Source organism: Chlorocebus sabaeus, chromosome 4 (genome assembly GCF_047675955.1).
Source record: "Chlorocebus sabaeus isolate Y175 chromosome 4, mChlSab1.0.hap1, whole genome shotgun sequence".
Classification (NCBI taxonomy): Eukaryota; Metazoa; Chordata; class Mammalia; order Primates; family Cercopithecidae; genus Chlorocebus; species Chlorocebus sabaeus.
In genome coordinates, this window is record NC_132907.1 from 26,001,770 (window position 1) to 26,025,633 (window position 23,864).

The window sequence follows — 23,864 nt, forward strand, 5'->3', positions numbered from 1 at the left end:
CTGGGGTTTAAATACCCTCTAGAGGTTTCCTATTGGCCACTTGGTATACAGCCCGTGCAAATAGGGTCCCATAATTAGTTTGATTGGTTGCAGAAAGCAGCCAATCAGTGGTACTTTCAATTTTCCTCTGCCACACAGAAAAAGGGGTAGGGGGGTTTCCAAAGGGAGTACCCTCAGGTCCGTTTGTTACTTAAGTGTGGAAAGTTGGGGTTTTCCTTTTGATTTAGTTCTAGGACGTCAGCGTGCATCTGCCTTAGGTTCCCTGCCTCCAGGTCCTGTCCTATTGCCTCACTTTCATGACTAAAATATAGAAAATATTTAAACTAGAAAATAAAAGGGGATGGTGGGGAAAAAAAGCTGAAACCACGAAATAAAAATGGTAGAAATGGTAACACCAAAAACTAGTTCTTTCAAAAGGCCAATGAAATAACCCCATGGGCCAGTCTCATTAGAAAACAAAAGTACTCAACATCACTACTGAGAAAGAAGATATAACTGCACATTCAGAAGAGATTAATTTTGTCATGGTCCTCTACAGCCGTAACTTTAAAAATCTAGAACGGATTTTTTTTTCCTTTTTTTTTTTTTTCCTTTTTTTTCTACGAGGCACACTCTTGCTGTGTCATCCAGCTTGGAGTGCAGTAGCACGAGCATAACTCATTACAGCCTCAAACTCCTGGGTTCTAGTGATCCTCCTGCCTCAGCATTCTAAGTAGCTAGGTCTACAGGCACATACCACCATGACTGCTGGGCTAATTTTTTAAATTTTATAATTTTTTTTTTTCTAATGGAGACAGGGTCTCACCTGACTCAGCCTCCTAAAGTGCTAAGAGTCTATTTTTTTTAATATTTTTTTAGAGACAGGGTCTCACTGTGTTACCCACGTCAGTCTTGAACTCCTGGCCTCAAGCAATCCTCCTGCCTCAGCATCCCAAAGTGCTAGGATTATAGGCATGAGCCACCAAACATGGACATAATTTTCTATTAATGTAGAGGAGGAACATCTCTAAAAGAGTGATTGTATCATACAGAGAAAAATCTTTAGAAGAGACCAAAAAAGCATGGAATATCTACCATTTTATTTTTTTGAGACAGGGTCTCACTCCCACACCCAGGCTGGAGTGCAGTCGTGCGATCTTGGCTCACTATAGTTTTGACTTCCCTAGCTCAGGTGATTCTCCCACCTCAGCCTCCTGGGTAGCTGGGACCACAGGCGCACTCCAGTACGCCTGGCTAATTTTTGTGTAGATGGGATTTCGCCATGTTGCCCAGGCTGGTCTCAAGCTTCTGGGCTCAAGCAACGCACCTGCCTCAGTCTTGCAAAATGCTGGGATTACAGGTGTGAGCTACTGTACCTGGCCTATTATATTTAATAGCTCCAGGACAAACGACTTCACTGTTTAATTTAGTTAGTTTCCAATGAATGAATGGGGACTTCAAATGATTGTAAGGCTTTAAAAAGATGAAACTGGCCGGAGTGGTGGCTCACGCTTGTAGTCTCAGCACTTCGGGAGGCCTGATCACCTGAGGTCTGGAGTTCGAGACCAGCCTGACCAACATGAAGAAACCCCGTCTCTACTAAAAATACAAAAATAGCAGGGTATGGTGGTGCATGCCTGTAATCCCAGCTACTCGGGAGGCTGAGGCAGGAGAATCGCTTGAACCCGGGAGGCAGAGGTTGCAGTGAGCCGAGATGGTGCCATTGCACTCCAGCCTGGGCAACAAGAGTGAAACTCCGTCTCAAAAAAAATTAAATAAAATCAAAAAAGATGAAATCGGCCAGGCACGGTGGCTCACGCCTGTAATCCCAGCACTTTGGGAGGCCAAGGCGGGCAGATCATGAGGTCAGGAGATAGAGATCATCCTGGCCAACATGGTGAAACCCCATCTCTGCTAAAATAACAATTTAAAAAGCTGGGCGTGGTGGCATGTGCCTGTAGTCCCAGCTACTTGGGAGGCTGAGGCAGGAGAATCACTTGAACCCGGGAGGCAGAGGTTGCAGTGAGCCAAGATGGCGCCACTGCACTCCAGCCTGGTGACACAGCAAGACTCCATCTCAAAAGAAAAAAAAAAAAAAAAAAGACACCAGACAACAGTAGCAACAAAAATCAAGCAAAGTTTCCATGAGCTGCAGAAATTTCTTTTTTTCTTTTATTTTCTTTTTTCATTTTTTTTTAGACAGAGCCTTGCTCTGTCGCCCAGGCTGGAGTGCAGTAGCGCAATCTCAGCTCACTGCAAGCTCCGCCTCCCGGGTTCACTCCATTCTCCCGCCTCAGCCTCCCTAGTAGCTGGGACTACAGGCGCCCACCACCATGCCCGGCTAATTTTTTTTTTTTTGTATTTTTAGTAGAGACAGGGTTTCACCATGTTAGCCAGGATGGTCTCAATCTCCTGACCTTGTGATCCGCCCGCCTCGGCCTCCCAAAGTGCTGGGATTACAGGCATGAGCCACCACACCCGGCCTGAGCTGCAAAAATTTCTAAGTGAAATATTAGCAGATTAAATGTATATACCATAAGCAAGAATTCATTCCACCATCGGAGATCTCTAATGTGGAATACTATATGAAGAGAAAAACCAAAATGATACCATATGCTGAAAATGTTAATGGAATTCCACAACCTTGCCTATTAAAAACTCCACAGTTTAAACACAGCATGGAATCAAAATTTAAAAAATAAACGATGTAGTATTTCTATCATTTGATATTTTTTGCTATTTAATTGGTCTTTATCGTTTCTATTACTGTGTGACATCAATTCAGGGACAGGAAACCATCTATTATCACTGATTATTTTGGAGATTCTAATATTATAAAATAGAAAGGTGAAACTTTTGGATTTAAGGACTAGAAAATTCTCCAATAAAAATAAGAAGGAAAACTGATGTCAACTGGATAAACAATTAAATAAAAATAGAAGTGGGGGTCAGGCGTAGTGGCTCACGTCTATAATCCCGGTGCTTTAAGAGGCCGAAGTGGGAGAGTGACTTGAGGCCAGGAGTTTGAGACCAGCTTGGACAACATAGTGAGACCCCATCTCTATACAAAAAAGAAAAAAAAAAAAATTAGCCAAATGTGGTTAGCCCACCTGTAGTCATAGCTACCTAGAAAGCTGAGGTGGTAGAATAGCTGGAGGTCCGGGCTGCAGTGCACTATGATTGCGCCATTGTACTCCACCCTAGGTGACAGAGTGAGACCTTGTCTCTATTTAAAGCAAAACAGGAGTGGGATACACTACTAGGGAGATGAAGAAAAAAATTTTAAAAAACAGAAGTGGGAAATATATCCCGTTCACAATAACGACAAAAGGCATAAATCCAACCATAAATTTAAGACAGTTGCAGAAGTATACAATTAAATTCCAACGTTAAGAAGGGCATGCAACAAGGATTGATGAAGTTTCTAGATGTTAAGACAATATGTCAGTCTGTCCCAAGCTAGTACATAATGTATAGTCAAAATCTCAAAGGAGGGCCAAGTGTGGTGGGTCACGCCCGTAATCCCAGTACTTTGGGAGGCCGAGGTGGGTGGATCACGAGGTCAGGAGATGGAGACCATCCTGGCTAACACGGTGAAACCCCGTCCCTACTAAAAATAGAAAAAATTAGCCGGGCGTGGTGGCGGGGCCTGTAGTCCCAGCTACTCCAGAGGCTGAGGCAGGAGAATGGCGTGAACCCGGGAGGCGGAGCTTGCAGTGAGCCGAGATCACCCACTGCACTCCAGCCTGGGCAACAGAATGAGACTCTGTCTCAAAAAAAGAGAAAAGTTCGAGCCCAGACTGCCAACGTGGTGAAACCCTATCTCTACTAAAAATACAAAAAATTAGCCAGGCATGGTGGCCTGTGCCTGTAGTCCCAGCTACTCGGGAGGCTGAGGCAGGATAATCGCTTGAACTGGGGAGGCAGAGGTTGCAGTGAGCCAAGATAGCGCCACTGCACTCCAGCCTGGGCAACAGAACGAGACTCCGTCTCAGAAAACAAACAACAAAAAAAACTCAAAGGAACTTTTTGGTAACTACACAATTTTAAAGTTTTTATAGGAAAGTGTTTGGTAGTACCCCCATATATTTGGTAAGCCTTATCTTAACTGATAAACTGGTAAAACTGTTATCACAGGAAAAAACAAGATCAGGGAAGAATAGATGGGCATTGAAGATATTTCAAGTTGGACGAGGGTTTCAGTCATGGCACTGGCATAAACGGGTATCCATCTGGAAGAAATTCTACTTCACACCACATATAAAAATTGCCTACTTAGGGCTGGGTGCGGTGGCTCACGCCTGTAATCCCAGCACTTTGGGAGGCAGAGGTGGGCGAATCACGAGGTCAGGAGATCGAGACCATCCTGGCTAACGCTGTGAAACCCCATCTCTACTAAAATTACAAAAAATTAGCTGGCCATGGTGGCTCACGCCTGTAATCCCAGCACTTTGGGAGGCTGAGGCAGGCAGATCACCTGAGATCAGGAGTTCAAGACCAGCCTGACCAACATGGAGAAACCCCGTCTCTACTAAAAATACATAATAAGCTGGGTGTGGTGGTGCATGCCTGTAATCTCAGCTACTCAGGAGGCTGAGGCAGGAGAATCGCTTGAACCCAGGAGGCGAAGGTTGCAGTGAGCCGAGATCACGCCATTGCACTCTAGCTTGGCAACAGAGCGAGACTGTCGCAAAAACAAAAAAAATTACTCATGTGTTGCTTAATGATTGGGATATGGTTTGAGAAATGTGTCATTAGGTGATTTTATTGTTCAAACACCAGAGTATACTCACACAAATCTAGATGGCATACCCTACTGCACTCCTAGGCTATATAGTATAGCTTATAGCTCCTAGGCTACAAAACTATACACCATGTTATTGAATACTGCAGGCAATTATAACATCAGTATTTGTGTATCTAGGCACAAGGTACAGTAAAAGTATGGCATCATAATCTTATGGGACCAATATGTATGTAGTCTGTCTTTGACCAAAATGTTCATGGGGCACATGACTATCTGTACTATGTAATTTAATGCACAAATACAGGTAGGCTTATGTATGTTGACAATAATTGTTACGTATATAGAATAAACCACATTTTTAAAAAACCCATAAAAATTAATATGCACATCTATATACAAGGCATGGAAGGATAAATCCGTAATTGTTGATGTCAGATGGGTGGGATTTAGAAAGAGCCTAAGGAGGGGGTAAATTAACTTTTAAAAAAGATACCTTTTGTATTTGAGTATTGTTTTATTAAACAAAACACAAAACCAAAATGAAAACTGGGCTTAGAATATAAAGTTCTCATTTTTCAAAGTGAAAGTTTGAAGATACTAGCTAAAGTTGATAACTTAAATAGTGGTAAAAGTAAATAACTTAGAATTATGGCAGCAATCACCAGAAGAAACAGAATTCTAACAGGGTGACTAGGGATTTGGTGGTAGACTTTTACTTTAAAATAGAACTACGTAGCAGATTCTCCATGATGACTTGGCTTACATGCAGTATGGCCTATGGATGTAAAATTTTCAAATACTTCCATCACCTTCAGTAATTCATATTAATAAAGTAAAAGCCAGGTACATAAAACAAGAACCAAGTATATAAACATACACATTGATTGGATCCCCAGGTAAACCAAAAGCAGTTTTTAAAAATATTCCCCACCATACCTTTTAAGACAACTTTTCCGCTATCCTACAGTAGCAAGTAACCACATTCAAATTAGTTAAGCTATAAAAAAGTAAAAGGGGCCATAAGCTTTATTAAAAGGAAATGCAACAGTAATATGTACAGATGGCACATGGTGCCAATTTTATTTGTAAATATATACTCCAACTCAAGTTTACAAGTTACACCTTTGCCACAGCCTTGGCTAAATCTTGAACTAGTGCAGAATTCAGTTGTGGTAGAGTGCTGATCTTAGCATGCTTCGACGTGGCATACTTGTTCTTGACAGTCTGGAAGACAAAAGGATAGCAATTAAAGAGGGGAAAACATCACAAGATCCAATGATACAGGTATTCATTTAAAACATTAACTCATTAAAAATAAACCAGGCATTTGCAGGCATTAAGTTTGAATTATTAGACTTTTTTGACATCTTACAATGCCACTATATTGACTCACCATGTGCTTTGTAAGTCCTTGATTTACCATGACTATATTCTTAGCCAGGTGCTGCATAATCAGAAGAAGAGATTCTTCACTATATGACAAGTAATGCTGTAGAGTTGGTGTCTAAGACAACAAAAGTTGATGTTAAAAATGCTCAATCGATAATGATTTTCATAAAGTTTCTAGATGTTTGATGTTATTCAGGAGTGGGGAAGGGATGGGTACTGTATCATTAATTAATATAAGTGAAATGTAAGACAAAGCTAAAGACTCCTCCTTTCCTAGGTGCTCTCATGCTTCTATAGGAACCTCTGCTCAAACACAATTGCACTATTGTAATTGTTGACTTGCCCACCCTAAAACTAGACTCCACTTCCTTGAGGCCAACTTTGTCATAGTTCTATTCTTTTCTTCCCTTTTTTTTTTTTTTGAGATGGAGTCTCACTCCAGGCTGGAGTGCATGGTGTGACCTTGGTTCACTGCAACCTCCGCCTCCCGGGTTCAAGTGATTCTCCTGCCTCAGCCTCCTGAGTAGCTGGGATTACAGGTTTGCACCACTATGCCCGGCTAATTTTTGTATTTTTAGTAGAGATAGGGTTTCACCACATTGGTCAGACTGGTCTTGAACTTTTGAGCTCGTGATCTGCCCACCTTGGCCTCCCAAAGTGCTGGGATTACAGGTGTTAGCCACCACACCCGGCTGCATAGTTCTATTCTTAACACCTAGGGTAGTGCCTGCCACATAGGAGAGGCATTTGCTGAATCAATGAATATGAATGTACTATTAGTATGTCATTTGACCTTCAAGTTTCTCCTCTAAGGAGTAAAAGTTGCTCTACCTTTCTCAAAGGGAATACAGTTGAAATTAGGCAAAGAAATGGAAACACTTGACTGGTTGCAATGGCTCACGCCTATAATTCCAACACTTTGGTAAGTGGAAGTGGGTGGATCGCTTGAGCCCAGGGTTTCAAGACCAGCCTGGGTAATATAGGGAGGCGCCATGTCTACAAAAAATATAAAGGTCAGCCTCCAGAGTAGCTGGGACTACAGACATGTGCCTCTATATATATATATTTGTAAAGATGAGGATTTGCTATGTTGCCCAGGCTGGTGGGCGACTCTTGTAGTTTGTAAGTGTGATGATTGGGTGTTCATGTGAACATGTGGAATGTGCCACCCTCAAACCTTGTTACAACGTGGGCATATTACCCGTCTGACATGAAAAAAATGTAAAAACTAGCCAGAAACCTTCAGTCCCAGCTACTCTGGAGGCTGAGGTTGCAGTGAGTCAAGACTGCATCACTGCACTCCAGCCCAGGCGACAGAGCGAGACCTTGTCTCAAAAACAAAACCATGTGGAAACATTCTAAGATATCTTTTTAAACTATTCCTTCAGTAGATCCCATATTTACGAATCACTTGAATTGCCCTTTAATAACAAAAGTTCTGTATTTACTCAAAACACTCTTTACAATTTAAAAGCTTAGGAGTTCTGTGGGACAGAGCTTACCCATTCACCATTATCCAGAATTTTCAGTGCTAAGCAAAAAGCTCCTGCTGCAATTTGAGAAGGAGGAAAGTGCACCATATCATAGTCCAACATAGTTAGTTCCATCAGGTATTTGGCCAAAGTATGTTGCTCAACATCAACCTGAAACAAAACCCGTGTCAGAGTTTCTTTCAGAAAATTTTCATTTGGCACTAACCTGCATGCCCATATGTATCTTTTAACTACAAATGTTTGTCTACAAACTCTCAAATGCCCACGGAAAGTCATAATATTAACATGCAGCCTGACTAAAAATAAAGAACAACTTTATCTCTTCCCCATGTAGTTAGGTATAATACAGGTCAGTTGAATTCGACTTGCTTGGTCAGCAGCAGTGTTCCCTAATGTACCCATACTGAAAGGTTTCTTAAGAAACCTGTACCTCTCCAATCTTAGATGCTCTCCGAAGGAAGTGCAAAGGTAGAGGCCGACCCAGACCAAAGTTTAAAGCTCTTAGAATCTTCATTTCCATCTGTCTGATTTGGTGCTTAGTGTAAGTATTGTCAGTCACAAAAGCAAAGTCACCAATTTCTGGAGGGTACATTTCTTCATATTTGCTTGCAATGAACATGGCAGTGACACCAACCAGCTGCAGCATCTTCTTAGGCACACAATTATTCTGCAATGGGAATTTCAACACAATGAATAACATGTTTGAAAAGGAGACACAGAGCTATGATGGAGAGGTAGAAAGACATTCTCCCATTGCAAAATCTGAATTAATGATACCATATCCCCCAAGAAAGATTTTAGCTGAAAAAGTCAGTTTCTTTTTTCTTTTTTTTTTTTTTTGAGATGGAGTCTCGCTCTGTTGCCCAGGCTGGAGTGCAATGGCGCGATCTCAGCTCACTGCAACCTCCGCCTCCTGTAGCTGGGACGACAGGCGCCCGCCACCACACCCAGCTAAATTTTTGTATTTTTAGTAGAGACTGGGTTTTACTGTGTTAGCCAAGATGGTCTCGATCTCCTAACCTTGTGATCCACCCGCCTGCTGGGATTGCAGGCATGAGCCGCCGCGCCCGGCCCAGCCCAAAAACGTCAGCTGCTTATGACTCGACTAGAATCCTGGAAGGGAAAACTTACTGAAATGTTTACCTGCATGAACCGATCAATAATGGAGACAGTCATGTACATGGTCTCCTGCAACAACCTGAATTTCATTTGAACCTGCACTAGCCAGTCAATTAGAATGGCTCTCATGTTTCCAGTGACTTCCCGACCCAGTAGGTATTTTGGTCTGACTGCTTGCTCTTCCTGCAAAAGAAAATGCCGATTATTCTTAGAAACATGACTCCATGTGACACATTTATGTCCAGAAAGATCAGTTAGTTCCTACAGTAAGTAGCACTGGGGCATTTAGAATCTCTATCAGTTCTTTTTTTTTTTTTGAGACGGAGTCTTGCTCTGTCACCCAGGCTGGAGTGCAGTGGCTCGATCTCGGCTCACTGCAAGCTCCGCCTCCCGGGTTCACGCCATTCTCCTGCCTCAGCCTCCCGAGTAGCTGGAACTACAGGTGTCCACCACCATGCCCGGCTAATTTTTTTTTGTATTTTAATAGAGACGGGGTTTCACTGTGTTAGCCAGGATGGTCTCGATCTCCTGACCTCATGATCCACCTGTCTTGGCCTCCCAAAGTGCTGGGATTACAGGCGTGAGCCACCGTGCCCGGCCTTTGTATCAGTTCTTAATTCAATTATTCATATAGTCACCACAAACACCACCATCACCAAGAAAGAAAGCAAACATTAAGGCTGGCGTGGTGGCTCATGCCTGTAATCCCAGCACTTTGGGAGGCTGAGATGGGCAGATTGCTTGAGGCCAGGAGTTCGAGACCAGCCTGGCCAACATGGCAAAACCTCTCTTTACTAAAAATACAAAAATTAGCTAGGCATGGTTGCGCACACCTGTAGTCCCAGCTGCTCAGGAGGCTGAGGCAGGAGAATTGCTTGAACCCAGGAGGTGGAGGTTGCAGGTAGCCGAGATTGCACTACTGCTCTCCAGCCTGGGTGACAGAGTGAGACTGTCTTCCCCCTTCACCCCCCAGCCAAAAAAGGGCAAACATTAGATAGGACAGTGTGACAGCTTTTTTATATTGTCAAGTCTTACAATATTCAATTCACCACAACTCTTGCTAGTCCACTCCCTTCCAAATAAAGATACTATACTATCATCTCAGATCTTTTCACTTGAGCCTCTAAACTTAGAACCTGAGCTTTACGTAGAGAAAATATCAGTAATTCCCAGGGCAGCTGGAACTCATGTACTACAACACTCCTGCCTACTCCAGGGTTAAAGCCCAACAGCAACATAGCTAAGAACTGTGGGGGACAAGAGTGACTTTATTTTAAATGCTAATCCAATGTGACTTCTGCCTATTCACTTTAAGTTTGGCCTCTCCTCCAAAACAGCGCTTCATACTATTGTATACATTATAGGCTGTGATGTCTGTAGCATTCTCTCAGCCACCTGCACATTCATTCTAGAGCACATATACTTTCCCCAAGAAAATGTATACATACTCAAGCCGTGGGTATGAGGGGTTACACTGCAGAGATCTACATCTTACAGTCATCAAAGACCAGACTTATGTCTGTAAATTCCCCCCCATCAGTCACCCAATACCAGCAAACTCCATTTATCTGCCTCATTCCTTGGTTTCTCAGCTCCTCTGACATTTGGGGGGTTGCTTTGCATATATGGCCGCCTTGCACAGAACAATAACGAAGCATCAAGAAACAGCACATTTACAGGCTGGGCACGGTGGCTCATGTCTGTAATCCCAGCACTTTGGGAGGCCAGGGCGGGCGGATCATGACGTTAGGAGATAGAGACCATCCTGGCTAACACGGTGAAACCCTGTCTCTACTAAAAATACAAAAAATTAGCCAGGCATGGTGGCACGTGCCTGTAGTCCCAGCTACTCAGGAGGCTGAGGCAGGAGAATGGCGTGAACCCGGGAGGCGGAGCTTGCAATGAGCCACTGCACACCCCCTGGGTGACACAGCGAGACTCTGTCTCAAAAAAAAAAAGTATCCTCCAAAGTTAGAACACAACTTTAAAAAGCCCTAAAAAGATAGGAGAAGAAACTCAAAGCAGAAGGCTACTCCTGATATAGAAGTCTTGCAGAAGAATCCTATAGAAAAAGGAGAGGCCCCAAAGGAGCAGGCAAGAGATGTCAGCGATGACATTAAGACGATGCATTAAAAACAACTGGGGGCTGGGCGCAACTGCTCACACCTGTAATCTCAGCACTTTGGGAGGCCGGGTGAGTGCACCATCTAAGGAGTTTGAGACCAGCCTGGCCAATATGGTGACCTCATTTCTACTAAAAGTACAAAAATTAGCTGGGTGTTGTGGTGGGCACCTGTAATCCCAGCTGCTCGGGAGGCTGAGGCATGAGAATCACTTGACCCGAGAGGCGGAGGTTGCAGTGAGCCGAGATTGCACCACTGCACTCCAGCCTGGGCAACAGAGCAAGACCCTGTCTCAAAAAACCAAAACCAAATAAAAATACAAAAATTAGCCAGGCATGGTGGTGTGTGCCTGCAATCCCAACTACTCGGGAGACTAAAGCAGGAGAATTGCTTGCTTGAACCCAGGAGGCAGATTGCAGTGAGCTGAGACGGCACCATTGCCCTCTAGCCTGGGCGACAGTGTGAGACTCCCTCTAAAAAAAACACACACACACACACACCAAAAAACTAGGTAAATGTGATAACGGTATAGTTGACGCTACTATGTTTATGCTGCCATATAGAATGCTTGTGTTTATAGGAAAAGGGCAAATGCCATTAAGAGAAAGTTTCAAAAGTGGGATCAAATTGAAGTGAACCAAAAAGTAGCTTTTGAGTGTACTCCTTTTGGGCACAAATAATTTCACCAACAACTGGATGCACATCAGCCACACTAACACAAAATGCCTTGTGTTAGGGGTGGCTGTAGTCTTTGAGTATATTCTACATCCTCATCTACTTCCTGACCCATTGTTACCTAAAATGCAGAGTTTGGGACTTAACCATTCCAAATACGGTGGAGATTGCATATATACATATCAAATTAAATCTGTGTACTTTCCTTCAGAAAGACCGATAGTAGTATCCACCCTGACTTCGAACTTTCATGCACAAAGTGGCAAATAGACTCCATTGATTTAGTGACTTTTTATTTTAGGTATTCCATGAAGGAGAATTTGAAAGTGCGATTTCTTAAGAAATGCTGCCCAAGTCCTGCTTGAATTACTATGAACTATTGATAGAAAAGACTTTGATAAAGTTATATGCAGTTTAGAAAAAAAAACTAATGATAATACTGACCTCAAGTTGTCTCAGATAAGCATAAATATCTTTCACATATTCACTACAAAGGTTTGGATCGGCTCCATCTTCTGCATCCACATCATTTACTGCAAGAATTACATCAGAGAAAGCCTGACACAGGTCTTCTTCTGCAGGGGCACATCCAGATGTTTCCATTGGGCTTGAAGAGGGAGTATCAACCTTAAAACAAAGAGATCTCTTGAAACAAGAGCAAATAGGAGTAAGCACTATAGTTTGGGCTTGAAGGTCAGGTTATTGGTACCAACTCAAGATAGTATTCTCCTGAATCAACATACAATTCATTTCCTTAAAGGAAAAGTATCTTTTCAGACTTATTCCAGTTCTTTTTAGGAAGTGATTAACATCCAAAGTGATCATTTGGGTTGGGCGTGGTGGCTCACACCTTTAATCTCAGCACTTTGAGAGGCTGAGGTTGAGGCCAGGAGATCAAGACAAGCCTTGGCAATATAGCAAGACCCTGTCTTTGTTAAAAAAGAAAGTGATCATTTAATTACTCAATTAAAAAGAATGAGGTCGGGCATGGTGGCTCAAGCCTGTAATCGCAGTACTTTGGGTGGCTGAGGTGGGAGGATCCTTTGAGACCATGAGTTCGAGACCAGCCTGGGCAATAATATAGCAATAACTCATCTCCACAAAAAAATTAGCTGGGCATGAAGGCAACTGCCTATAATCCTAGCTACTCAGGAGGCCAAGGTAGGAGGATCACTTGAGCCCAGCAGTTTGAGGATACAGTGAGCTATGATTGCACCATTCTGTTCCAGCCTGGGCAAAAAAAAGAGTGAAATGCCAACTCAGAGTGAGTCAGTTTAAAGTTGGAAGCAAATAAATTCACATTCTAGACTTTCCTGCAAAGGAAACTGAGAAGTAATTAATCTTTATCAGCAACATGTGAAGTTAATCCAAATAAAGGACAATTCAGTCTTTAGTCTTTATTTCAAAATATAAACTGCTTCTCACTACTCAAAATAACATAAATTCTATCCTGACTACTAAGGATTAACTTCATTACCATTAACCACTTCCTTCAAGCTCCCTTTATCCCATTGTTCAAACATTTATTGAGCCCCTTCTTCAAGTCAAACTCTATAAGGCATTGACTTCATGGCATCCTCAAGGGACTGTGAATTTAGTAGACAAAGTAAAGAAATAAGGTCAGACACAGTGGCTCACACTTGTAATCCCAGCACTTTGGGAGGTCCAGGTTGGCGGATCACGAGGTCAGGAGTTTGAGACCAGCCTGGCCAACCTGGTGAAACTCCCTCTCTACTAAAAATAGAAAAGAAAAAAAAAAAAAAAATTAGCTGGGTGTGGTGGCGGGTGCCTGTAATCCCAACTACTCAGGAGGCTGAGGCAAGAGAACTGCTTGAATCTGGGAGGCGGAGGTTGCAATGAGCCAAGATCATGCCACTGTACTCCAGCCTGGGTGACATGGCAAGACTGTCTCAGGAAAAAATAAATAAATACATAAAAATAAGACTGAGACTGGGCATGGTGGCTCATGTCTGTAATCCCAGCACTTTGGGAGACTGAGGCAGGTGGATCACGAGATCAGGAGTTCGAGACCAGCTTGGCCAACATAGTGAAACCCCATCTCTACTAAAAATAGAAAAATTAGCCAGGCATGGTGGCATGTGCCTGTAGTCCCAGCTACTTGGGAGGCTGAAGCAGGAGAATCGCTTGAACTCAGGAGGCAGAGGTTGCGGTGAGCTGAGATGGCATCACTGCACTCCAGCCTGGGCAACAGAGTGAGACTGTCTCAAAACAAACAAAAAGACTGATTCTAGGAACAGGGGTGGAGATGGGGGAAGTTCAGGAAAGCTTCAGGAGTTGATGCTTGAGCTGTTTTCAAGGATGAAAAGGTTATTAGCTAAATGAAAGGGTGGGGAAGACATTCTTACTAAGTGGGAAAGCAAAGGTAAGAATCGGTATGGACCTTTCGAGAAAGCATCATGTAGTTTGATATGCCCAAAGACCATGCTGGCTACATGTTTCATGTGCTATGCCCAGAAATTCAACACTAAAGCAATAGTTTTCAATGTCTTATCCTTAGATATAAGAAGCTTAACTGGCTGGGCGCGGTGGCTCACGCCTGTAATCCCAGCACTTTGGGAGGCCGACGTAGGCAGATCACAAGGTCAGGAGTTCAAGACCAGCCTGGCCAACATAGTGAAACCTCATCTATACTAAAAATAAGAAAATTAGCTGGGCGTGGTGTTGTGCACCTGTAATCCCAGCTACTAGGGAGGCTGAGGCAGGAAAATTGCTTGAACCTGGGAGGCGGAGGTTGCAGTGAGCCGAGATCACACCACTGCACTCCAGCCTGGGCAACAGAGCCAGACTCTGTCTCAAAAAATTTTTTTTCAGGTAATTTTCCCAACTGGTTTTAACTAAGTTTAAAAAACTAAGCTTCAGAATGCAGTTCATTGCAGTTTCATCGAAGCAGCCTCCTCTACATGACCTACCTTTCCTTCACAGGGAGGTCTATCAGGATACATTTACAAATACCTTTTATTTAATAAAAAGTTACTGGTTTTGAGGCTAAGTGTTAATTCATCTTCTTAACCACTCCCTGAAAAGTTGCATTCTTCCTGTTTTACTCCTTTGCATTTTCCAATGTTACAGGTTTATTATTTAGTAGCCATATTAGGCAGTAAAAAATTTCAAGAGAACATAGAGGTGGCTTGTACTTGGACAAGAAAGCCTTTGGCTCAGGCAGCTACCACTTAATATCATTAACGAAGATTCCTTATATATAAGGAACCTTATATATAAGACAGTTAACAATTAAAAGCATAGATTCTGAAGCCAGACAGCCTGAGCTTGAATCTCATATGGGCCACTTACCTGTGTGATCCTGACATAACCTCTCTAAAGCCATGATTTAAATAGTAGAGGTGACAATACCTACCTCAGAGTACCTGTAAAGATTATGTGAGTTAATGCATGTAAAATGTTAGGCAGAGATTGCCTCATGCTAAGCACTCAATAAATGGTATTTATTTGAATGCTCTTGCAGTGAAATAAGGGACAAGAAATAATCAACAGACTCTACAATGGTAAGAATAAGTTTACCAAAATAGGCTCAGGCGAAACTTTTTCTTCTTTAACAGGCTCAGGTTCTGGCTCTGGCACTGGCTTAGACACTGGCACTGGCACCAGCATAGGTACCTTTTCAAGAGGTTTTGGTAGTTTTTTATCAATAACTTTTCCAGTAGCTGAAGGTTTTGCTTCCTGTAGATGAAACAGAGAGAATGAAATGTTTCTGCATCAAAGGCCACAGTTGGAAGGCCGGCTCTTACAGAAGTTAGGTCGGGAAGACAGTTACCTTCTTCATAGGCATTTTGGCCTGCAGTTGTTCACTGACTTTGTTACCAATGTCCCCAAGAGCTGTTCTTGGCCTCAATCCGGGCTTGGAGGTTGCAGCAGGGGCCGTAGGAACGCGCTTTGCGCCTGCCATGCTGATCTTCGCCTTATTTTCAGCATTAATTTTCGAGTTCTGAAAGAAACAAGACCACTTTAAGAGCTGGTCCACGGAGGCTCGAGTAAGTCAAGGGTTAATTAAGGTGGGGCACAAGAGAAGTTCCCAGAAGGAAAGCAGAGGAAAAATGGGTTCCGAGGGAAAACGTGGGTCCCAGAGTCCACTCTGCGGCCGTGACAAGTCAGTTTCCGCCGACAACCTCTACATTTACCAATTGAGGGATTCCCTGATTAGTCCTGGCCAGCCCTAAAATACCAAGAATTTACGTTTGAAAGGAAACCGAAAAAGCCTCCAATTGCAGACACCTTCTCTCTGGGAAGGGGGTTACAGAGCTGCTGGCGGGCCCACTCAGGGACCCTCTATCACTTTTTCAAAAGGTTCCCAGTCAACTTTCCACCTCCCCCAAAACATTTATCCAATATCGGTCCAGTTCTCTTTCTCACCTTCTTCCCTCCATCCATCGTCCCCCACACTCCCCCACCAGGCCTGGGCCCACCTCGACGCTCTCTTGGTGACTTCCCTCCCACCTTCCTCCCCAAATCGTTCCTGCGGCCCTCTCCCGCTCGGGGGGCTCCCGCAGGCGAGGCAGGGCGAGCAGGCGGCAGCGAAGAAGGCCGCGTCAGTTCGCAGTCCGTAGCGGCTCACCCTGGTGACTCGGAGCGCCATGGCTTCCTCTTCACCAGGCAGCAGCTCAGCGGGGAGAAGCAGAACACCGGAGCCCCGACCAGCCGAGGACCTGCACCCAGCAGAAACCAACAGCCGTTCCTCCGCAGCACGCCGGGAAGAACAGGCCCAGCCTCAGGTTTAAACCCCGCACTGCTCCCTCCTTATTGGCCTGTTCGTGGCACTCACTCCCTTCCCATTGGCGGCTGCCTGTCCCGGAGAATGCGTTTCCAGGGCGATCCCGCGAAGGCGTTCGAGAGGGGCGGGACCAGAGTGAGGCTAGGTCGGAAGGCGTGGCCAGGCTCTCACGTGGTCTGCCTCCGCGCCTGCACTCTCGGGCAGCTGCCGGGGCCACCTGGAGAGCCGAGCAGCGCGAGCACAGTCTACCTGGAAAGGTGAGCCGGGCAAGAGTGTGCGCTGCCAATGCCAGCTCAGGAAAGGCCTGGTGACCTTTGGAAGGTGACAGTGGCGCGGCCACAGTCTCAGAAGTGTCAAAAGTAGTTTTGGATCTAGTCCAAATTATTGTTGTACACTTTCCAGTTCTACAGTAGCAGCAATAATATAGTTCATGAAAGGCTTTGATATACTTTCTTTCATTTGATGGTTGCAACAACTCTCTGGGGTGGAGGAACTGAAGCTCAGCGGCTTAGATGACTTTGCCAGGATCACACATTAGCAACGGGGGAACAGAATTTAGGGTTTTTTTTTGATGGGGAGGGAGGGGGCGTATTCGTGTTGTTTTCACAATTCTGATTGTCCCTTAACAATATTACTTGATTACTTCAAGATTGGCCAGTTTCCCAAGGCCAGTTGTTTTGTTTGTTTTAGCTTCCTATTTGGAAATAATTTCATACTTGGACCAGTTGCCAACAAAAATCTTGTAAGGAACATTTCTGTACCCTTTACCCAGATTCAACTATCCTTAACATGTATTTGCCTCTCATAGGAAGATCAAGAAAAACTAAACAAAAAGACACTTTACACCATTTGCTTTGTTATTTGCTCAATCTCTCTCTGGATCCAAAGAAAAACAAGAGGGTTCTTTTTGCCTTCTACTCCTCAAAACACACCAGGAGCTCAGCAATTGGAGGGGAGGCTGAAGGACAAAAACATTAATACCTCATAGAGCAACGGTATAAGAGCCAATAGAGACTGCTGGCCCTGGAAGTCAAGGATCCGAAAGAAGGCGCCCAATCATTTGGTTTCATTCGATCGTTTTTCAGTCTTCTGTCATCATAGTTCCACCCTCCTACTCGGATGCCTACCGTGGGGCCCTTACCATTGCTCTCCTCTGCAGGAATGCCCGCCTCTTCTTGCACTCAAGCCCCTGTTCTATTCAGGTAATTCCCATTCATCCTTCAGTTCTGTGTTCAGCATCCATCCTCAGTCTTGCTGAGTTTGATCAATCTTGCCTCGCCCCATGCAGGGGCGAGAGGCAAGGGGTGAGGCAGGATTACTTATCCTCTGTGTTCCAGTTTAAAAAAATTTTTTTTTACTTTTTTTTTTTTTTTTTTTTGAGACGGAGCCTGTATCTGTCGCCCAGGCTGGAGTGCAGTGGTGCGATCTCGACTCACTGCAACCTCCGCCTCCCGGGTTCACTCCATTTTCCTGCCTAGTAGCTGGGACTACAGGCGCCTGCCACAACGCCCGGCTAATTTTTTGTGTTTTTGGTAGAGACGGGGTTTCACCGGGTTAGCCAGGATGGTCTCGATCTCCTGATCTCGTGATCCGCCTGCCTCGGCCTCCCAAAGTGCTGGGATTACAGGCGTGAGCCACTGCGCCTGGCCGAGTGGACATAAGTTTTAAACTCATTTGGGTGAATACCAAGGAGCAAGACTATATCATATAGTAAGAGTATGGTTACTTTTGTAAGAAACCGCCAAACTGTCTTCCAAAGCTGCTGTACCATTTTGCATTTCCATCAGCAATCCTCACAAGCATTTGGTGTTGCCAGTTTTTTAAAAAATTTGTAGCCATCCTAATAGGTATGTAGTGGTAACTCATTGTTTTTTGATTTGCAATTCTCTAATGACATATGATGTTGAGTATCTTTTTCTGTGATTATCATCTGTATAACTTCTTTGGTGAGGTATCTGTTCAGGTATTTTGCCTAGTTTTTGCTTTGTTTTGTTTTGTTTTTTGAGATAGGGTCTCACTCTGTTACCCAGGCTGGAATGCACTGGTGTGATCATAGCTCACTGTAACCTCAAACTCCTGAGCTCAGGCAATTCTGCCTCAGCTTCCCAAGTAGCTAGGACTATAGGTGTGAGCCACCATGCCCAGCTAATTTTTTTATTTTTTACTTTTTGTAGAGATGGGATCTCACTATGTTTCCAAGGCTCATCTCAAACTCTTGGTCTCACAAAGCACTGGGAATATATATACACACATGTATATATGTGTGTGTATATATGTATATATGTGTGTGTGTGCGTGTGTGTGTGCGTGTGTGTGTGTGTGTGTATATATATACATTTTTTTTTTTTTTGAGACGGAGTCTCACTCTGTTGCCCAAGCTAGAGTGCAGTGGCTCGATCTCGGCTCACTGCAACCTCTGCCTCCGAGGTTCAAGTGATTCTCCTGCCTCAGCCTCCCAAGTAACTGGGACTACAGGTGCCTCCACCACACCCGGCTAATTTTTGTATTTTTAGTAGAGACAGGGTTTCATCATATTGGCCAGGCTGGTCTCGAACTCCTGACCTTGTGATCTACCTGCCTCGGCCTCCCAAAGTGCTGGGATTACAGGCGTGAGCCACCACGCCTGGTTGCACTGGGAATATCAAAGGCATGAGCCACCTCGCCCAGCCTTTGCCCAGTTTTATTTTTGTTTTGACACAGAGTCTCTATTACCCAGCCAGGGTGCAGGGGCACAAACATGGCTTACTGCAATCTTAACCTCTGGGTTCACCAGAGCCACTGCACCTGGCCTCAGACTAATATTCTTCTTTTTATTTATTTTTTGTTTTGTTTTTTCTTTTTTTCTTCTTTTGTTGTTTTTATTTTTTTGCAGGGGGGTACTAATATTCTTAATGGTACATTTTGTCATGTTTATTTTTAATTTTTATGCATACATAATGGTTGTACATATTTATGGGGTACATGTTATATTTTGATACAAGCTTGCAATGTGTAATGATCAAATCAGAGTAATTGGGATATTTATCTCCTCAAACATTTATCATTTATTTGTGTTGGAAACATTCCAACTCCACTCTTCTAGTTATTCTGAAATATACAGACTGGGTGCAGTGGTTCATGCCTGTAATCCCAGCACTTTGGAAGGCCAAAGCAGGAGTATCATTTGAGCCCAGGCGTCCAAGATCAGCCTGGGCAACCTGGCAAACCCCATCTCTACAAAAAATACAAAAATTAGCTGGGATTGGTGGTGTGTACCTGCAATCCTAGTTACTCAGGAGGCTGAGGTGGGAGGATTGCTTGAGTCTGGGAGGTTGAGGCCGCAGTAAGTGGAGATCATACCACTGCACTCCAACCAGGGTGACAGAGCAAGACCTTGTCTCAAAAAAAAAATTGAAGAAAGGCCGAGCGTGGTGGCTCATGCCTTTAATCCCAGCACTTTGGGAGGCCAAGGTGGGAGGATTGCTTGAGCTCAGGAGTTTGAGACCAGCCTGGCCAACATGGTGAAACCCCATCTCTACAAAATACACAAAAATTAGCCAGGCATGGTGGCACAAACCTGTAATTCCTGCTGCTCGGGAGGCTGAGGCAGGAGAATCACTTGAACCTGGGAGGCGGAGGTTGCAGTGATTCGAGATTGCGCCAGTGCACTCCAGCCTGGGTGACAGAGCAGACTCTGTCTCAAAAAAAAGAAAAAAAAAAAGGAACTATATACAATAAATTATTGTTAACTATAGCCACCCTAGGCCAGATCTAGGCTACTGAATTCTAGATCTTATTCCTTCTATCTAATTGTATTTTTGTACCCATTCACTGTGATCTTTTTTTTAAAGTTTTTAATTTTTTTTTATTATACTTCAAGTTCTAGGGTACGTGTGCATAATGTGTAGGTTTGTTACATAGGTATACATGTGCCATGTTGGTTTGCTGCACCCATCAACTCGTCATTTACATTAGGTATTTTTCCTAATGCTATCCTTCCTCCAGCCTGCTACCCCTCTGACAGGCCCCGGTGTGTGATGTTCCCCTCCCTGTGTCCATGTGTTCTCATTGTTCAGTTCCCACCTATGAGTGAGACTGTGCAGTGTTTGGTTTTCTGTCCTTATGATAGTTTGCTGAGAATGATGGTTTACAGCTTCATCCATGTCCCTGCAAAGGACATGAACTCATCCTTTTTTATGGCTGCATAATATTCCATGGTGAGTTTCGCTATTGCTGCCCAGACTGGAGTGCAATGGCAAGCGATTCTCCTGCCTCAGCCTCCCAACTAGCTGGAATTACAGCCATGCGCCACCACGCCTGGCTAGTTTTGTGTTTTTTTTAGAGACGGGGTTTCTCCATGTTGGTCAGGCTGGTCTCGAACTCCTGACCTCAGGTGATCTGCCCGCCTAGGCCTCCCAAAGTGCTGGGATTATAGGCGTGTGCCACTGCGCCCAGTGCCACATTTTCTTAATCCAGTCTGTCATTGGTGGACATTTGGGTTGGTTCCAAGTCTTTGCTATTGTGAATTCACTGTGATCTTTATTTCTCTTCTGACAAGTCTTTTTGATAGTCCTTTCCTCAAATTCAGGCTGTATATTTGGAATTATGAAATAATTAAGATGACTTTTACACCCTTTAAATGCCTTAGGGGTTTCCTGGGTTTCCATTGTATTTCAAGGAAACTACAAAGATTTGCTACTTCATCTTATAAGAGATAATAAAAATAATTAAATTTGCTTGGCATTTTCTAGATTTTAACTAATCCAAAACTTTTGTCAGAGCTATTTTATCTGCCAAACCCAGAATATTTTTTTTAAATGGACAATTCAAAAGCTCTATTTTGCTTTTCTCTTTTATTTATTTATTTATTTTTTAATAGAGATGGGGGTTCACTATATTGACCAGTCTGTTCTTGAACTCCTGGCCTCAAGTGATCCTCCCATTTTGGCCTACCAAAATGCTGGAGATTACGGGCATGAGCCACTGCACCCAGTTCTATTTTGCTATTTTTTTAGTGAAAATATAAGTTTGAGAGACATATTTATATTCATTTATAAAAGTTGACACATTCAGGAGATCGAGACCATCCTGGCTAACACGGTGAAACCACGTCTCTACTAAAAAATAAAAAAACTAGCCGGGCGAGGTGGTGGGCGCCTGTAGTCCCAGCTACTCGGGAGGCTGAGGCAGGAGAATGGCGTGAACCCGGGAGGCGGAGCTTGCAATGAGCTGAGATCTGGCCACCACACTCCAGCCTGGGCGACAGAGCGAGACTCCCTCTCAAAAAAAAAAAAAAAAGTTGACACATTAACTATAGGTCAGGTGTGGTGGCTCAGGCCTGTAACCTCAGCACTTTGGGAGGCCGAGGTGGGCGGATCACCTGAGGTCAGGAGTTCGAAACCAGCCTGGCCAACATGGCAAGACCCTATCTACTAAAAATACAAAAAAATTAGCCTGGCGTTGTGGTGCACGCCTGTAGTTCCAGCTACTCAGGAGGCAGAGGTTGTCCAGTGAGTTGAGATCGCACCACTGCACTCCAGCCTGGGCGACAAAGCCAGGATCAGTATCAAAAAAAAAAAAAAAAAAAAGCGGACACATTAAATATCAATTTTTTTTTCCCCATCTCCTTGTTAAAAGGACCATCCGCGGGGGGCCAGGTGGCCCCAGTTATATGCAAGCACGTGCTCTGGCACTGCTGCAGCCTGACCCCAGGCGCCACGCGGAGGCGCCGTGGTGTACAAAGGCAGCGTGTTTTTGGTTTTTTTTTTTGAGACAGAGTTTCGCTCTGTCGCCCAGGCAGGAGTGCAGTGGCACGATCTCGGCTCACGGCAATCTCCACTTCCCGGGTTCAAGCGATTCTCTTGTCTCAGCCTCCAGAGTAGCTGGGATTACAGGCACACACACCACGCCCAGCTAATTTTTGTATTTTTAGTAGAGACGGGGTTTCACCATGTTGGCCAGGATGGTTTCGATCTCTTGACCTCATGATCCACCTGCCTTGGCCTCCCAAAGTGCTGGGATTACAGGTGGGAGCCACTGTGCCCGGTCAGTAATGTTACTATTAATGTAGGTCTTGACGAGAAGAAGGAATGAGGCCTCTGGAAGTGGTTTATATGCCATTTTGGGAATTTAATAATGTTGCTAGTCTCTCAGATGACCTAATGTTCTGTCAACCCTATGCCTGTTGAAATACAAATCTTCAATTAGCAGTCAGACACAGTGGTTTCCATCCCTTCATGTATAAGTCTCAACCTTGCATTGGAGGTGCCTAGTTTAGAATGTTTTGTTAGAAAGTGCCCTTTCCAGTGGAACTGGCAAATGAAATTGTATAGACAAGATTGTCTGTTATATTTGCTGAACAAAAAAACCTCTAACTCATTTGCTGCAATCATGCTGGACAATAGAATCACTTTAGGTTATTTACTGATTTAAAAAGGTGCTGCTTAATACCAACTACTAACAGCTGTTGCATTTGGAGAAGCGCTTCAGACTAAATCAAGAGATCTCAGTGTAAAATCCAAGAATAGGCTGGGCACGGTGCTTCATGCTTATAATCTCAGCACTTTGGTAGGCCGAGGTGGGAGGATTGCTTGAGCCCAGGAGTTCCAGACCAGGCTGGGCAAGGTAGTGAGACCCTGTCTCTACAAAAAATAAAAATTAGCTGGGCATGGTGGTACAATGCCTGTAGTCCCAGCTACTCAGGAGGCTGCGGTGGGAAGATTAAATGAAATAAAATCCAAGAACTAAGCCAAGTCAAGTCAAGGTGGGGAAAACCAATCTGTGAAATCTTTTTTTCTTTTCTTTTTTCTTTTTTTGAGGCAGGGTCTCTCTCTGACACCCAGGCTGGAGTGCAGTGGTGCAACCACGGCTCACTGCAGCCTGGACCTCCAAGGCTTAAGCAATCCTCCTGCCTCAGCCTCCCAAGTAGCTGGCACTGCAGGTGTGCAACACCATGCCCAGCTAATTTTTAAACTTTTTGTGGAGAGGGGTTCTCACCATGCTGCCCAGACTAATCTGTGGAATCTTTTAGGGGGATTTGGGCTTTTGCTGATTTGGGGTGTACTATAAACATTATTTAAGTTGTTGCTAATTGTTGCTGTTGTCAAGTTATTGTTAGCAGGTTTTTCTTTTTTTTTTTGAGATAGAGTCTTGCTGTGTCTCCCAGGCTGGAGTACAGTGGGGCGATCTCAGCTTACTGCAAGCTCCGCCTCCCGGGTTCATGCCATTCTCCTGCCTCAGCCTCCCGAGTAGCTGGGACTGTAGGCGCCTGCCACCACGCCTGGCTAATTTTTTGTATTTTTTTTTTTTTTTTTAGTGGAGACGGGGTTTCACCGTGTTAGCCAGGATGGTCTCGATCTCCTGACCTCGTGATCCGCCCACCTCGGCCTCCCAAAGTGCTGGGATTACAGGCGTGAGCCACCACACCTGGCCATCAGGTATTTATTTATTTATTTATTTATTTTGAGATGAAGTCTCACTCTTGTGGCCCAGGCTGGAGTCCAGTGGTGTGATCTCAGCTCACTGCAACCTTCGCTTCCTGGTTCAAGCGATTCTCCTGCCTCAGCCTCCTGAGTAGCTGGGATTACAGGCACCCGCCACCACGGCCAGCTAAT

General features: G+C 44.2%; 1 protein-coding gene, 1 long non-coding RNA gene and 2 other non-coding genes across 5 annotated transcripts in view; 2 read left to right on the forward strand and 2 right to left on the reverse strand.

Moving 5' to 3' along the window:
• Positions 1-5,718: 5,718 nt before the first annotated feature.
• CCNB1 (cyclin B1) lies at positions 5,719-16,265 on the reverse strand. Its single transcript, XM_007974713.3, has 9 exons — positions 16,117-16,265; positions 15,319-15,489; positions 15,066-15,224; positions 11,970-12,152; positions 8,752-8,910; positions 8,039-8,275; positions 7,618-7,758; positions 6,120-6,230; positions 5,719-5,950 (listed from the first exon to the last, which is right to left on the reverse strand). The coding sequence occupies exons 1-9, from the start codon at positions 16,135-16,137 to the stop codon at positions 5,843-5,845; spliced, it is 1,290 nt and encodes a 429-aa protein (XP_007972904.3). The 5' UTR covers positions 16,138-16,265; the 3' UTR covers positions 5,719-5,842.
• Positions 7,225-7,326, forward strand: LOC119618404 (small nucleolar RNA U13). The gene has a single exon (XR_005234714.1). It is a non-coding gene; the product is annotated as a small nucleolar RNA U13 (small nucleolar RNA).
• A 187-nt stretch (positions 16,266-16,452) lies between the features above and the next one.
• Positions 16,453-23,864, forward strand: part of LOC119628311 (uncharacterized) — a 41,329-nt gene continuing 33,917 nt past the window's right edge. Inside the window, exons 1-2 of one of the 2 annotated variants that reach the window (XR_012092761.1) lie at positions 17,365-17,474; positions 23,567-23,687. This is a non-coding gene — a long non-coding RNA (uncharacterized lncRNA). Of the gene's footprint in view, positions 16,530-17,364; positions 17,475-23,566; positions 23,688-23,864 lie in introns of those variants that run through there. The other variant, XR_012092762.1, reaches the window with a different exon arrangement.
• Positions 21,871-22,001, reverse strand: LOC119618400 (small nucleolar RNA SNORA76). The gene has a single exon (XR_005234711.2). It is a non-coding gene; the product is annotated as a small nucleolar RNA SNORA76 (small nucleolar RNA).

Coding starts and splice junctions, on each gene's coding strand:
- CCNB1 (XM_007974713.3), bottom strand. CDS start 16,137: ATGGCGCTCCGAGTCACCAGG. Junction 8,276..8,751: donor TTATTGATCGGTTCATGCAG/GTAAACATTTCA, acceptor TTCCCATTGCAG/AATAATTGTGTGCCTAAGAA. Junction 7,759..8,038: donor GAGCATCTAAGATTGGAGAG/GTACAGGTTTCT, acceptor GTTTTGTTTCAG/GTTGATGTTGAGCAACATAC.